The sequence below is a fragment of the Pseudonaja textilis genome, chromosome 1 (assembly GCF_049901715.1).
Source record: "Pseudonaja textilis isolate UNSWEBS1 chromosome 1, rPseTex1.2, whole genome shotgun sequence".
Taxonomy (NCBI): domain Eukaryota; kingdom Metazoa; phylum Chordata; class Lepidosauria; order Squamata; family Elapidae; genus Pseudonaja; species Pseudonaja textilis.
Genome location: NC_141990.1, coordinates 3,097,197 through 3,112,529, shown reverse-complemented (window position 1 = coordinate 3,112,529; position 15,333 = coordinate 3,097,197). Strand labels below are relative to the sequence as shown.

Genomic DNA, 15,333 nt, shown 5'->3' with positions numbered 1-15,333 from the left:
TCTCTGAGCTTGGTGGTTTTCTTGTAACATCATCAGTGCTAGAAGGGAGGGGGGTTTGTGGGGCATGAGAGGAGGAGAATTGTAGGGTCCTGCGGGGGGGCTCTCTGAGCTGGATGGTTTTCTTGCAGATGTTTCATGACCCAACTAGGTAACTTCATCAGTTTTAGAAGGGAATGGAGTTTGTGGTGGAGGAGGAAGAAGAAGAGAAGAAGAAGAAGAAGAGGAGGAGGAAAAGGAGGAGGAGGAGGAAGAAGAAGAAGAAGAAGAAGAAAGAAGAAGAAGAAGAAGAAGAAGAAGAAGAAGAAGAAGAAGAAGAAGAAGAAGAAGAAGAAGAAGAAGAAGAAGAAGAAGAAGAAGAAGAAGAAGAAGAAGAAGAAGAAGAAGAAGAAGAAGGAGGAAGGAGGAGGAGAAGGAGTAGGGTCCTTGGTGCTTTCTGAGCTTGGTGGTTTTCTTGCAGACATTTCATGACCCAACTAGGTAACATCATCAGTGTTAGAAGGGAATGGAGTTTGTGGTGGAGGAGGAAGAAGAAGAAGGAGGAAGGAGAAGAAGAAGAAGAAGAGGAGGAGAAGGAGAAGGAAGAAGAAGAAAGAAGAAAGAAGAAGAAAAGAAAGAAGAGAAGAGGAGGAGGAGGAGGAGGAGGAGGAGGAGGAGGAGGAGGAGGAGGAGGAGGAGGGAAGAAGAAGAAAGAAGAAGAGAAGAGTGGAGGAGGAGAATTGTAGGGTCCTTGGTGCTTTCTGAGCTTGGTGGTTTTCTTGCAGACATTTCATGACCCAACTAGGTAACATCATCAGTGTTAGAAGGGAATGGAGTATGAGGAGGAGGAGTATGAGGTGGAGGAGTATGAGGAAGAGTATGAGGAGTATGGGGGAAGAGGAGGAGGAGGAGGAGGAGGAGGAGGAGGAGACGACTGCGGGGTCCTTGGTGCCTCTGATCTTGGTTGATTTCTTGCAGACATTTTGTGACCCAACTAGATAACATCATCAGTGTTAGAAAGAAATGGAGTTTGTGGAGTATGAGGAGAAGGAGAACGAGAAGAGGATGAAGAGGAGGAGGAGGAGGAGGAAGAAGAAGGAGAAGAGGAGGAAGGACGAGGAGGAGAAAGAGGAAGAGAAGAAGGAAACTGTGGGGTCCTTGATGCCTCTGAGCTGGGTTGTTTCCCTGCAGACATTTCGTGACCCAACTAGGTAACATCATCAGGATTAGAAGGGAATGGGGTGTCTCTCTCTTTATATAAAGTGGCTGCAATTAACACCAACCTAATCCAAGATGAAAACTACACTCCCATCCACCCCAACGCAAGGCAACGCAACACAACAATCAACCAAATGCCCAACAGCCCCAGGACCGAAAGAATAACACACTCATGTCCAGTTAAAACCTTCCGGGGTGGCCTGGCCTCCCACTTTAGTCCTTGAATTTCGGTCCGACGGGGCCAGTGATTTCCCCAGAATGAAAGCAGGATTAAATCAACCTTCATGTCATAAATAAGTCCCAATTTTGGTCCTGGGAAAGTGGCTACTTACCCCCCAAAGGGAATTCTAGAAGATCTGTGTGTTTGGATAAAGGCTTTGCACCGGATTTGGCGTTGGTAAAAGTGGAATGTCTCTGCAATGGAGAAAAAGCGGAAACCAAATTAGGGGACTGGAGGCTAAAACAGATTAAAGAACCGTTTCAGGGATCGGGTCTGTGGGATGCCCCAAAGGGGCGTGGCACAAAAGCAACCAAGTCCCCAAAAGTAGGTAAAGTCCCTTTAATTCCTCCAACTTGGCCTCCAATGTCCAGTCGGAGAAAAAACTCTCCTAAGAACAGTTTTTAAAGGGGAGAAATTCAGTCCAAACCCAAAGTACATCTAAATTATAAATAAAAACCAGCACAAACCATGCTGCAGCCATTAACGAGACAGGGCAGGATAAGGAATTGCAGACTTCCAGAAGATAACGAAACACACACAGTTGGGAGGACGCCAGAACCCAGATAAGACTTGACAAAGATAATGCACGTTTTGCTTCCAGCAAGGAGCTGTGCGCAAACACCCTTTTTAAATCCTGTTTTCCCAGCTACAGCTAATGAAGGGAATCAGGGCCCTTTCCTCCCCCGTAAGCCATGTTGCTCCCTTATCTGTTCCTCCCTGTGTGCCCTAGGATGAAGAGGGGATGGCCCTGGGTCTTCCTCTGAATGCCCAGCCGGACGGTGCCCTTCCCCAGTTTCCTCCACAGCCACCGGAGCCACAGTCCCACTTCCTGTCAGCTGCTCGACCTCCCCCTCGGAATCAGACTCCAACAGGGGCATGACTGTCTGGTTTCCAAGGTTGATTTATGATGCTTTCCAATTGAAATTTGATTTATATTAAAAACACGACAGAATGATTATTACAAACTAAAAGGAAAAGAGGAGTCTTCCCAGCTGACATCCAGATACTACAGCTAGTCCTCAACTTACGACAGCTCATTTAGTGGCAGTAGTTACAACCTGAGCTAGGCACTTGAAAAAAGTGACTTCTGGAGGACCGTTTTTCACACTTACGACCGTTGCAGCATTCCCGTGGTCAGGTGATACAAAAATTCAGTCACTTGGAAACCGGCTTGTATTTATGGCGGTCCTGGGCTCATGCAATTCCCCTTTTGATCCCAGAATTCCCCAGGTGCAGTATTTCCCCAAGAATAACACCAGGTTTTATATTCATTTTTGCGCCAAAAGACGTAGTAGGGCTTATTTTCCAGTAAGGTCTTATATTCTGGGAAATAAGGTACTCAGTGTGTCCACCTGAATGATCTTAATTGAGGCTTCTTTTTGGAGTAGGGCTTATATTATGATCATCCTGGGAAAAATCATGCTAGGGCTTATTTTCCAGTTGGATCTTATTTTGGGAAATACGTTTACTAAATGCATCTGTCTGACTGATAATCTTAACTGGGGCTTATTTTTTGGGGGTGTAGGGCTTATATTAGAAGCATCCTGGAAAAATCACCCTAGGGCTTATTTTCCAGTTGGATCTTATTTTGGGGAAATACATTTACTAAATGTGTTCCGTCTAGCTGATAATCTTAACTGGGGCTTATTTTTTTGGGGGGGTGTGGGGCTTATATTAGAAGCATCCTGAAACATCACCCTAGGGCTTATTTTCCAGTTGGATCTTATTTTGGGGAAATACATTTACTAAATGCGTTCCGTCTGGCTGATAATCTTAACTGGGGCTTATTTGGGTGGGGGGATAGGGCTTATATTAGAAGCATCCTTAAAAATCACCCTAGGGCTTATTTTCTGGTCGGGTCATATTTCCGGGGAAACGTGACGTGAACTTCAACTCCTAGAATTCCCCAGCCAGCCCTGCAAGGGATGGCTAATTTTTGGAAGCCATCCTGGCAGGCCCCCATACTGGGTGGCTGTTTGCTCAGGCATATTTTCTGCATATAGATCTGACATCCTTTGCTGGACTGGTTCAAGGCAGCTTTGAATCTGCTTCCATTTGCTGCCTTAAGGAAGGGAAAACAAACAGACCAGTTTCCGGGGTGCGTCTGGAGATGGGCGAAACCCACCTTTCTTTGGGGGAGAGGGGGGTGGAATCACTGAATTTCTCAAACTCAGAAGTGTTAAACTGGGTGGAGTCCATGTCTCAGGATTTCCCAGCCAGGGTGGGTACACTCAACAAGCTGGCTGGGGGATTCTGGGAGTGGAAGCCCTCCCCTCTTAAAGCATGCTGGCTGGGGGATTCTGGGAGTGGAAGCCCTCCCCTCTTAAAGAAGGCTGGCTGGGGGATTCTGGGAGTGGAAGCCCTCCCCTCTTAAAGCCTGATGGCTGGGGGATTCTGGGAGTGGAAGCCCTCCCCTCTTAAAGGATGCTGGCTGGGGATTCTGGGAGTGGAAGCCCTCCCCTCTTAAAGAAGGCTGGCTGGGGGATTCTGGGAGTGGAAGCCCTCCCTCTTAAAGCCTGATGGCTGGGGGATTCTGGGAGTGGAAGCCCTCCCCTCTTAAAGCATCCTGGCTGAGCGATTCTGGGAGTGGAAGCCCTCCCTCTTAAAGCAGGCTGGCTGGGGGATTCTGGGAGTGGAAGTCCTCCCTCTTAAAGCATCCTGGCTGGGGATTCTGGGAGCGAAGCCCCCTCTTAAACCTGGCTGGCTGGGGGATTCTGGGAGTGGAAGTCCTCCCTCTTAAAGCATCCTGGCTGGGGATTTTGGGAGTGGAAGCCCTCCTCTTAAAGCATCCTGGCTGGGGATTCTGGGAAGTGGAAGTCCTCCCTCTTAAAGCATCCTGGCTGGGGGATTCTGGGAGTGGAAGCCCTCCCTCTTAAAGCCTGCTGGCCGGGGATTCTGGGAGTGAAGCCCTCCCCTCTTAAAGCATCCTGGCTGGGGATTCTGGGAGTGGAAGCCCTCCTCTTAAAGCATCCTGGCTGGGGATTCTGGGAGTGGAAGCCCTCCCCTCTTAAAGAACGCTGGCTGGGGGATTCTGGGAGTGGAAGCCCTCCTCTTAAAGCCTGATGGCTGGGGGATTCTGGGAGTGGAAGCCCTCCCTCTTAAAGCAGGCTGGCTGGGGATTCTGGGAGTGGAAGCCCTCCTCTTAAAGCCTGATGGCTGGGGGATTCTGGGAGTGGAAGCCCTCCCCTCTTAAAGCATCCTGGCTGGGGATTCTGGGAGTGGAAGCCCTCCCTCTTAAAGAAGGCTGGCTGGGGATTCTGGGAGTGGAAGCCCTCCCTCTTAAAGCCTGATGGCTGGGGATTCTGGGAGTGGAAGCCCTCCCCTCTTAAAGCAGGCTGGCTGGGGGATTCTGGGAGTGGAAGCCCTCCTCTTAAAGCCTGATGGCTGAGCGATTCTGGGAGTGGAAGCCCTCCTCTTAAAGCAGGCTGGCTGGGGGATTCTGGGAGTGGAAGTCCTCCCCTCTTAAAGCATCCTGGCTGGGGATTCTGGGCGGAAGCCCACCCTCTTAAAGCAGGCTGGCTGGGGATTCTGGGAATGCAAGCCCTCCCCACTTAAAGCAGGCTGGCTGGGGATTCTGGGAGCAGAAGCCCTCCCCTCTTAAAGCAGGCTGGCTGGGGATTCTGGGAGTGGAAGCCCTCCCCTCTTAAAGCCTGATGGCTGAGCGATTCTGGGAGTGGAAGCCTCCCCTCTTAAAGCAGGCTGGCTGGGGGATTCTGGGAGTGGAAGTCCTCCTCTTAAAGCATCCTGGCTGGGGATTCTGGGAGCGGAAGCCCTCCCCACTTAAAGCAGGCTGGCTGGGGATTCTGGGAGCAGAAGCCCTCCCCACTTAAAGCAGGCTGGCTGGGGATTCTGGGAGCAGAAGCCCTCCCTCTTAAAGCAGGCTGGCTGGGGGATTCTGGGAGCGGAAGCCCCCTCTTAAACCTGGCTGGCTGGGGATTCTGGGAGTGGAAGCCCTCCCTCTTAAAGCAGGCTGGCTGGGGATTCTGGGAGTGGAAGCCCTCCCCTCTTAAAGCCTGATGGCTGAGCGATTCTGGGAGTGGAAGCCCTCCCTCTTAAAGCAGGCTGGCTGGGGGATTCTGGGAGTGGAAGTCCTCCCTCTTAAAGCATCCTGGCTGGGGGATTTTGGGAGCGGAAGCCCACCCTCTTAAAGCAGGCTGGCTGGGGATTCTGGGAATGCAAGCCCTCCCCACTTAAAGCAGGCTGGCTGGGGATTCTGGGAGCAGAAGCCCTCCCCTCTTAAAGCAGGCTGGCTGGGGGATTCTGGGAGTGGAAGCCCTCCCTCTTAAAGCATCCTGGCTGAGCGATTCTGGAAGTGGAAGCCCTCCCCTCTTAAAGCAGGCTGGCTGGGGGATTCTGGGAGTGGAAGTCCTCCCTCTTAAAGCATCCTGGCTGGGGGATTCTGGGAGCGGAAGCCCTCCCCACTTAAAGCAGGCTGGCTGGGGGATTCTGGGAGCAGAAGCCCTCCCCACTTAAAGCAGGCTGGCTGGGGGATTCTGGGAGCAGAAGCCCCTCTTAAAGCAGGCTGGCTGGGGATTCTGGGAGCGGAAGCCCCCCTCTTAAACCTGGCTGGCTGGGGGATTCTGGGAGTGGAAGTCCTCCCTCTTAAAGCATCCTGGCTGGGGATTTTGGGAGTGGAAGCCCTCCCCTCTTAAAGCATCCTGGCTGGGGATTCTGGGAAGTGGAAGTCCTCCTCTTAAAGCATCCTGGCTGGGGATTCTGGGAGTGGAAGCCCTCCCTCTTAAAGCCTGCTGGCCGGGGATTCTGGGAGTGGAAGCCCTCCCTCTTAAAGCATCCTGGCTGGGGGATTCTGGGAGTGGAAGCCCTCCCTCTTAAAGCATCCTGGCTGGGGATTCTGGGAGTGGAAGCCCTCCTCTTAAAGCATCCTGGCTGGGGGATTCTGGGAGTGGAAGCCCACCCTCTTAAAGCAGGCTGGCTGGGGGATTCTGGGAGTGGAAGCCCTCCCCTCTTAAACCTGGCTGGCTGGGGGATTCTGGGAGTGGAAGCCCTCCTCTTAAAGCATCCTGGCTGGGGGATTCTGGGAGTGGAAGCCCTCCCTCTTAAAGCATCCTGGCTGGGGATTCTGGGAGTGGAAGCCCTCCCCTCTTAAAGCATCCTGGCTGGGGGATTCTGGGAGTGGAAGCCCTCCCTCTTAAACCTGGCTGGCTGGGGATTCTGGGAGTGGAAGCCCACCCTCTTAAAGCATCCTGGCTGGGGGATTCTGGGAGTGGAAGCCCTCCTCTTAAAGCATCCTGGCTGGGGGATTCTGGGAGTGGAAGCCCTCCCTCTTAAAGCATCCTGGCTGGGGGATTCTGGGAGTGGAAGCCCTGACTTAAAGGATGCCGGGATTCAGAATGGTGGCTGCAGGCAGAGAATCTCCTCTTCCCACCTGGAGCTTCTGCAAGGCCAGAGAGGCTCTTTGGGGTACCTGGATGGGGGAAACTGCAGCCGCAGGTGCTGTTCGGGTGGGAATGTTGCTGAGTGGACTCCGGCAGACCTTGTGGATGGGCACGCTTTGCCCGGTTCCTCCTGCAGGAGAAAAACAACAGAAATAACAAGAGTTGAAAGGGACCTCTAGAAGCCATCTAGTCCAACCCCCTGCCCAAGCAGGAGACCCTATACCGTTCCAGACAAAGGGCTGTCCAGTCTCTCCTTGAAAACCTCCAGAAGATGGAGTAGAGAGTCGTACACGGGTAGCCCTCGACTTAAGACCACAATCCAGCCCAAAAATTTCTGCTTGCTAAGCGAAACGTTGGTGAAGTGAGTTTTGCTCCTTTTGACGACCTTTCTTGATACAGCTGTTAAAAGTGAATCCCTGCAGTTGTTAAGTGGGTCACACGGTTGTTAAGTGAATCCGGCTTTCTCCTTGGCTTGGCTTGTCGGAAGGTCTCAAAACTTGATCACGTGACCTTGGGACTGTCGTAACTAGGAATCATTTGTCAAGTGTCTGAATTTTGATCATGTGACCCTGGGGATGCTGCAATGGTCATAAGTATGAAAAATGGTCATAAGCCCCCCTTTTCAGTGCTGGAGTAACTTCAGTCACTACATGAATAGAGTAAAGAATAAAACAGAATAGAAATAGAATAGGGATATAGAAGAAGAAACTAGAAATAAGAATAGGATAGAAAAATAGAACAGAATAGAAATATAGAATAAAGAATAGAACAGAATAGCATAGAATAGAAACAAGAAAAGAGTGGAATATAGAATAAAGAATAGAAATATAGAATAGAATAAAGAATAGAACAGAATAGCACAGAATAGAATTAAGAAAAGAGTGGAATATAGAATAAAGAATAGAAATATAGAATAGAATAAATAATAGAACAGAATAGCACAGACTAGAATTAAGAAAAGAGTGGAATATAGAATAAAGAATAGAAATATAGAATAGAATAAATAATAGAACAGAATAGCACAGAATAGAATTAAAAAAAGAGTGGAATATAGAATAGAAAAGAGAATAGAATAAAGAGAATAGAAATATAGAATAAAAGAATAGAATAGAAATTAGAATAGAATATAGAATAGAATATAAAAGAGAATAGAACGACAGAATAGAATAAAAGAATAGAACAGAATAACATATAATAGAATGTAGAATAGAACAGAACATAGAAGAGAATATAGAATAGAATAAAGAATACAATAGAAATACAGAATAAAGAATAGAATAGAAATATAGAATAAAGAACAGAATAGCATATAACAGAAATAAGAATAAATATAGAACAGAACAGAATAGAAATATAGAATAGAATAAATAATAAAGCAGAATAGCATAGAATATAAATAAGAATAGAATGGAATATAGAATAAAGAATAGAAATAAAGAATAGAATAAAAGAATAGAACAAAATAGCATAGCATAGAAATAGAATATAGACTAGAATAGAAAACAGAATAAAGAGAATAGCCATATAGAATAAAAGAATAGAATAGAATATAGAACAGTATAGAATATAGAACAGAATAGCTTAGAATAGAAATAAGAATAGAATATAGAATAGAATATAAAAGAGAATAGAATAGAATAAAGAATAGAACAGAAATATAGAATAAGGATCAGAATGGCATATAATAGAAATAAGAATAGAATATAGAATAGAATAGAAACAACAGAATAGAAAAGAAAGGATAGGATACGATAGAGTAAGAGAGTTGAAAGGGACTTTTGGAGGTCTTCTAGTCCAACCCCCCGCTTAGGCAGAAAACAAATGGTTCTCCAATGTTTTCATAAAAGCCTCCAGTGTGGGAGCACCCACAATATTCCTAGAGCCAAGTCGTGAATACTTGTAGGTTGAACCCTACTCCGTTCATCGTCCGTATTCACCACAAATGATTCACTCAAGGACTGAGACAAGAACCGATGGACCAAATCGGCAGAGTCACATGACGTTTCGGAAACCTGACGGCCACGCTGCTTTGCAAAGGAGCCGTCGATGCCCAGCCGTGGTCAGTAAGCGAGGACCACCTGCCTTTAACATGTCATCCAAGGAGGAAGCCGGGAGGGCCCACTCACCTGAGCACCCCAAATCAAAAGACTTGATCAGCGATTTGACGGTGGCCAAGGACTCCGGGGGTGTTGGCGAAAGGCGGCTAACCGCGATGCCCGGCCAATGATTGCTGGCTTCCGTTTCCGTACCGTTGATGGAGTCTGGTGCCAACCTGCGGGAGAAAAACACCCAAAATTTAAGGGAGGGTCCAGATTTGGGTGGGTGGGAGCCCCTTTCCAAAACATAGATCTAATGGCCTTCTCTTCCCTTTTCTTGTTCTCAAGCCAATTCTGCAGAATTCTCAAAATATATATATCTATTTTTATTTTTAAATGTCAGGGCTCCGGCAGTGACCCCCAATTAAACCATGAGCTTTGAGCCAAACTTCCAAAACTTAAAAAGGATTTATTGGGAATTAAATGGTCCGGCGCTACCTGGGTGTAGCCGAGTCTGAGACACACAATTGTCACCTTTGACCCTGATTTTCCCCCCCACCCCTCTGGGTGGTATCATAATTCATATTCTCCAATGGGACAAGTCCATAGCCTAGAGTCATCAATCAATCATGCTCTCCAGTTAGAATTTTGCACGACAGAAATTTCAGTCACCGAGTTATTATCTTTGAAAAAACATTGATGGAATGCACTTTCAGTTTGCAAACTGCTGCACTGCTCCCCTCTTCCTTCCTTTCTGTTGGCAACTATAAAAAGACCGGAGAAATATTATGAGTTGACCGATGCCTTATTTTATTGCAACAGAGAGAGTTGGAAGTCAACAAGTTTCGTTTCTTTTCTTTTCTTTTCTTTTCTTTTTTTCTTTCTTTCTTTCTTTCCTTCCTTCCTTTCTTTCCTTCTTTCTTTCTTTTTCTTTCTTTCCTTCCTTCCTTTCTTTCCTTCTTTTTTTTCTTATCCTTCCTCACTTCTCTTCCCCCCTTTTCTCCCCATTGCTTTTCTATTTACTTTTCTATTTTGTATCTTGTGATATTTTATAACTCAATAAAAACAAAAAGCCAAATCGAGGCTTCCGATCTGAAGGAAAACAACCAAACAGGCTCTCGGTCGTAACCCGAGGCTTCCCCAGCGCAGGGAAACAACCAACATTGATTTTTCACAGCAATCTCTCTATCGTACTAACCTTTTTTGAGGAAGGGGTGAGAGTTTTGGAGCAGCCCCTCCAAGCCTCGAGAGGGTTCCAGGTCCCAAATCAAGAATGTGATCCTCCTAACACATCCTTGCAATTCGGGACAAATTCCTTGGAATTGTTCAGATGAATCGCCCAGCAAGAAACGGATTGTTTGTTACGCGCACACACACACACACACACACACACAATTACATGTCCCGATGGCTGTTTAGAAGGTAGGAACGGTCACCCACCACACTCAACGTTTACAAAATTAAGGTGAATTTGAGAAAAGCCAGTTTGATCGAGAAGTTAAGGCATCATGCTAGAAACTGGGAGGCAGTCGGTTCTAGTTCTGCTTTTGCCACGAAAGCCGGCTGGGTGACCTTCGGGTTAGTCATCAGGAAATTGCGAGTTCTAGTTCTGCCTGAGCCAAGAAAGACATCTGGGTGACTTTGAGTCGATCACCAGGACGCTGATGAGTTCTAGTCCCACCTTTGCCATGAAAGACAGTTGGATAACTTTGGACCAATCACCAGGTGCCGGTGAGTTCTAGTCCCACCTTAGGAAAGAAAGGCAATTGGATGACTTTGGACCAATCACCAGGAGACTGGGAGTTCTAGTCCCGCTTTAGCCATGAAAGCCAGCTGGATGACTCTGGGCCAATCACCAGGTGCCAGTGAGTTCTAGTCCCGCCTTAGGCATGAAAGCCATCTGGGTGACTTTGGACCAATCACCAGGAGATGGTGAGTTCTAGTCCCACCTTAGGCATGAAAGTCAACTGGGTGACTTTGGGCCAATCATAGGAGACTGTGAGTTCTAGTCCTGCCAGGCATGAAAGCTGGCTGGTTGACTTTGAGCCAATCACCAGGAGACGGTGAGTTCTAGTCCCGCCTTAGGCTTGAAAGCCAGCTGGATGACTCTGGGCCAATCACCAGGTGCCAGTGAGTTCTAGTCCCGCCTTAGGCATGAAAGCCATCTGGGTAACTTTGGACCAATCACCAGGAGACGGTGAGTTCTAGTCCCACCTTAGGCATGAAAGTCAACTGGGTGACTTTGGGCCAATCATAGGAGACTGTAAGTTCTAGTCCTGCCAGCCATGAAAGCTGGCTGGTTGACTCTGGGCCAATCACCAGGTGCCAGTGAGTTCTAGTCCCACCTTAGGCAAGAAGGGCAATTGGATGACTTTGGACCAATCACCAGGAGACGGTGAGTTCTAGTCCCACCTTAGGCATGAAAGCCAGCTGGGTGACTCTGGGCCAATCACCAGGTGCCAGTGAGTTCTAGTCCCACCTTAGGCATGAAAGTCAACTGGGTGACTTTGGGCCAATCATAGGAGACTGTAAGTTCTAGTCCTGCCAGGCATGAAAGGCAGCTGGTTGACTCTGGGCCAATCACCAGGTGCCAGTGAGTTCTAGTCCCACCTTAGGCAAGAAGGGCAATTGGATGACTTTGAGCCAATCACCAGGAGACGGTGAGTTCTAGTCCCGCCTTAGGCATGGAAGCTGGCTGGGTGACTTTGGCCCCGTCCCTCTCTGTCCCCCCAGCCTACCTGTGTAAGGGAACAAAGAGGAGGAGGAAAGAAGGTGAGATATGTTCTCCACCTTATTTGCAAGAATCATAAAAGCGGGATACAAAAACAATAAATAACTCAGTAAACGGCGTTTTGGATAAAGGAAGCCGCAGCAGAAGGAAACCGAGGGAGGGTTGGATTTATTTTATTGCAAAAATTAAAAGAGGTCACACATTTATTTTTTATTCCCCCAACCCCCTTGCCCCCCAAGATCATGCAGGAATGGAAGAAAAGTCTGAGAAAGACGCCGCGGGTCGGGACGGAGAAGGGAGGCAGGTTCCTCCTTCTTCAAACTGCACAGCCACAAACCACCCGTAAATATATATATATATATATATATATATATATATATATATATATATATATATATATATATATATATATATATATATATATATATATGTATGTATATATATATTAAGTCACAATAACGTGGCAGGCAGGAAATAGCGAACACAGAGGCACGACGGGAATCGTAGGTGCAAGAACGCTCAGGTTGGAACCGAAAACAAGCCCTACCCACCCCTCCCGGCGGAACCGTATTTGCACGGGGAGAGAAGGGGGTCTTCCCAGGCCCCACCACCAAGAAGGCGGCTAGTCCCTGCAGTGTTCCTTCTCACGCACCCAGGAAGTGGGAAAAGACCAGTTAAAGGGGCCCAAGAGAGCGTTTTGCCAGATTTGGGAACGATGGAGAGAGTGGAAGAGAGACCCTACAAAGGAGAATATTTCTAGCTCGGGGGTGAGCTGTGGGGTCCTGGGGGGTGGGTGGGGGGGCTTCTCTGAGCTGGGTGGTTTTCTCGCAGACTTTTTCGCGACCCAACTAGGGAACATCATCAGTGTTGAAGGGAAGGGAGTTTGCGGAGGGGAGGAGCAGCAGGAGAAGAGGAGGAAAGGAGGAGGAAGAGGAGAAAGAAGAGGAAGAGGAGGAAAAAGAGGAAGAGGAAGAAAAGAGGAGGAAAGAGGAGGAAGAGGAGAAAAAAGAGGAAGAGGAGGAAGAAGAGGAGGAAGAGGAGAACTGTGGGGTCCTTGGTGCTCTCTGAGCTCCAACGTTTTCTTGCAGACGTCCCGTTACCCAACTAGGTAACGCTATCAGTGCTCTAAGGGAGAGAGGTTTGTGGAAAGGAGGAAGAAGAGGAAGAGGGAAAATGTGGAGTCCTTGGGGCTCTCTGAGCTGGGTGGTTTTTCTCGCAGACGTTTCATGACCCAATTAGGGAACATCATCAGGGTTGAAGGGAGAGGGGGTTGTGGAGGGGAGGGGGAACAGGGGAAGAAAAGGAAAACAGGAGGGGAGGAGAAGCAGAAAAAAAGAGAAGGAACAGGAAAAGGAGAGGAAGAGGAGCAGGAAAAGGAGAGTAGCAGGAGCAGCAGGAGGAAAGGAGGAGGAGGAAGAAGAGGAGAAAAAGAGGAAGAAGAGGAAAAAAGGAGGAAAATGAGGAGGATGAAAAAGAGGAGGAGAACGAAAATGAGGAGGAAAATGAGGAGAACTGTGGGGTCCTTGGTGCTCTCTGAGCTCCACTGTTTTCTTGCAGGCATTTCATGACCCTACTAGGTAGCATCATCCATGTTCAAGGGAGGAGGAAGAGGAGGAGCAGGAAGAGGAGGAAAAGCGGGACCTTGGTGCCCCTTTGAGCTTGCTGGTGTTCTTGCAGACGTTTCACGACCCAAATTGGTAGCATCATCAGCGCTCAAAGGGAAGTGGGGTTTTGCAGAGAGGAGGAGGGAGGAGGAGGAGGAGGAGGAGGAGGAGGAGGAGGAGGAGGAGGAGGAGGAGGAAGAAGAAGAAGAAGAAGAAGAAGAAGAAGAAGAAGAAGAAGAAGAAGAAGAAGAAGAAGAAGAAGAAGAAGAAGAAGAAGAAGAAGAAGAAGAAGAAGAAGAAGAAGAAAGATGGAGGAAAAGAAGGAGAAAGAGAAGAAGGCGACAAGAAAGGAGGAGGAGGAGGAGGAGGAGGAGGAGGAGGAGGAGGAGGAGGAGGAGGAGGAAGACTGTGGGATTCTGGGTGCTCTCTCAGCTCGATACTTTTCTTGCAGACGTTTCACAACCCAACTTGGTGCATCATCAGCGCTCAAAGGGAAGTGGGGTTTTGCAGAGGGGAGGAGGAGGAGAATGGGTGGAGGAGGAGGAGGAGGAGGAGGAAGAAGACTGTGGGATCCTGGGTGCTCTCTCAGCTGGATACTTTTCGTGCCGACGTTTCACGACCCAACTAGGCAACATGATCATCGCTGGGAGGGAGGGTGGGTTGCTTTACTGTCCTACTACTGGTTTGGGGAATGAAAGACCTGCAAGGAAACTCAAGAGAGTAGCAAGGACCCCCCGCACCCACCCCCCGCACGAGCCAGTGCAACCTCTGGCGTCCAGGGCGCTGGCTCTTTTGCAAGGGGTTGCACGGGAATGAAATTCACATTATATTCGGGAAGAAAAGTGACTTGCCACCTGCAGGCCGGGGGGGCTGGGAGAAGGATTCGGCCTGCGCGGTGGAGGAAGCGCCACCCACCCACCCACGGAGGAACCGACCGGAAGAGCATCCCCCTCTGAATGCGCTTTTCTTCCTCGGTTCACCTCCCCTCCCCAGATCATTTCCTCCCCCTAAAAAAAATCACACAACCCTTTTGTCTCACAGCTGTGAGACTCCGGAGAGGCTATTAATAGGTGGCACAGCCTGGCACCGGGTTTCCGAGTTCTCTTTGGGGACATCCGGTCCCTTGGCTCTTGCTTCGCCCCAAGTTTTGTTGGAAGGCAGAGACGGGGGGGGACACCCTCGCCCTGCCACGCACGTCCCACCTACCCCCCTTTTCCGGCCCAGGTTTGTCTGGCTTGCAGCCCAGCGGTTGGGCAGGAAGGCAGCTGGCACACACACGCACACATCCCAGCTTCGGTTGAGTGATCTGTGCCAAGGGGATGTTTCCCTCGACGTGTCCCGAATTTGGGTTCCCACGCGCGGGGTGAGAGGAACGGGTCGTGGATGGCCCGCTCAAAGGGGGGGAACGGCATTTTGAGGGTTCGGAAGTGGCTAACTGGGGGTGCCTGTGCTTTCGGACACCAGCCAGTCGTAGGAAGGGCCTTTAAGAGGGCATCTAAACCAGGGGTTGCCAATCTGTTGGACCCCTGGAAGCCAAAATAGGGCCTGCCTCCCCTGCACCGTTTTTTTTTTTACAAAATTCTAGATAATCAGAGTTGGAAGGGACCTTGTAGGTCATCTAGTCCAACCCCCTTCCGCCCAGGGCAAGAGACCATAGACCACTGATGGCTAACCTTTTTGTTGTCGCATGCCGAAAGTACCGGTGCGCGCACACCTGCATCCCCTAATGCAACGCGTGCATCACACACACACACACACACACACACACACACACACACCCATGCTCCCCCCCCACTGCGCAAGTGTGTGCGTCTCCCGCAAGCGCTCCTCCCACACGTGCGTGGCAGGTATGCAAAAAGCAGCTGGCTGGCGGGAGACGCGTGCGCATGCGCAGTGGAACTGAGCTGGGACGACGGCTCATGTGCCGGCAGAGATAGCTCTGCATGCCGCTTCTGGCACGCATGCCGTAGGTTTGCCATCATGGGAATAGAATAGAATGGAATGGAATAGAATGGAGTAGAGTAGAGTAGAGTAGAGTAGGGTAGGGTAGGGTAGAATAGAATAGAATAGAATAGAAAATATGGAATAGAATAGAATAAAGAATAGAATAAAGAATAGAATAGAATAGAATAGAATAGAATAGAAAATATGG

At 48.9% G+C, this 15,333-nt stretch overlaps 1 protein-coding gene across 1 annotated transcript in view; it reads right to left on the bottom strand.

Moving 5' to 3' along the window:
* The window catches only part of SPECC1 (sperm antigen with calponin homology and coiled-coil domains 1), a 159,733-nt gene that overhangs the window by 46,553 nt on the left and 97,847 nt on the right, over window positions 1–15,333 (bottom strand). The window contains exons 8-10 of the mRNA XM_087924461.1: window positions 8,937–9,082; window positions 6,840–6,940; window positions 1,527–1,608 (exon numbers count right to left, since the gene is read on the bottom strand). Of these exons, the coding sequence (XP_087780587.1) occupies window positions 1,527–1,608; window positions 6,840–6,940; window positions 8,937–9,082 (329 nt within the window). The remainder of the gene's footprint in view (window positions 1–1,526; window positions 1,609–6,839; window positions 6,941–8,936; window positions 9,083–15,333) is intronic.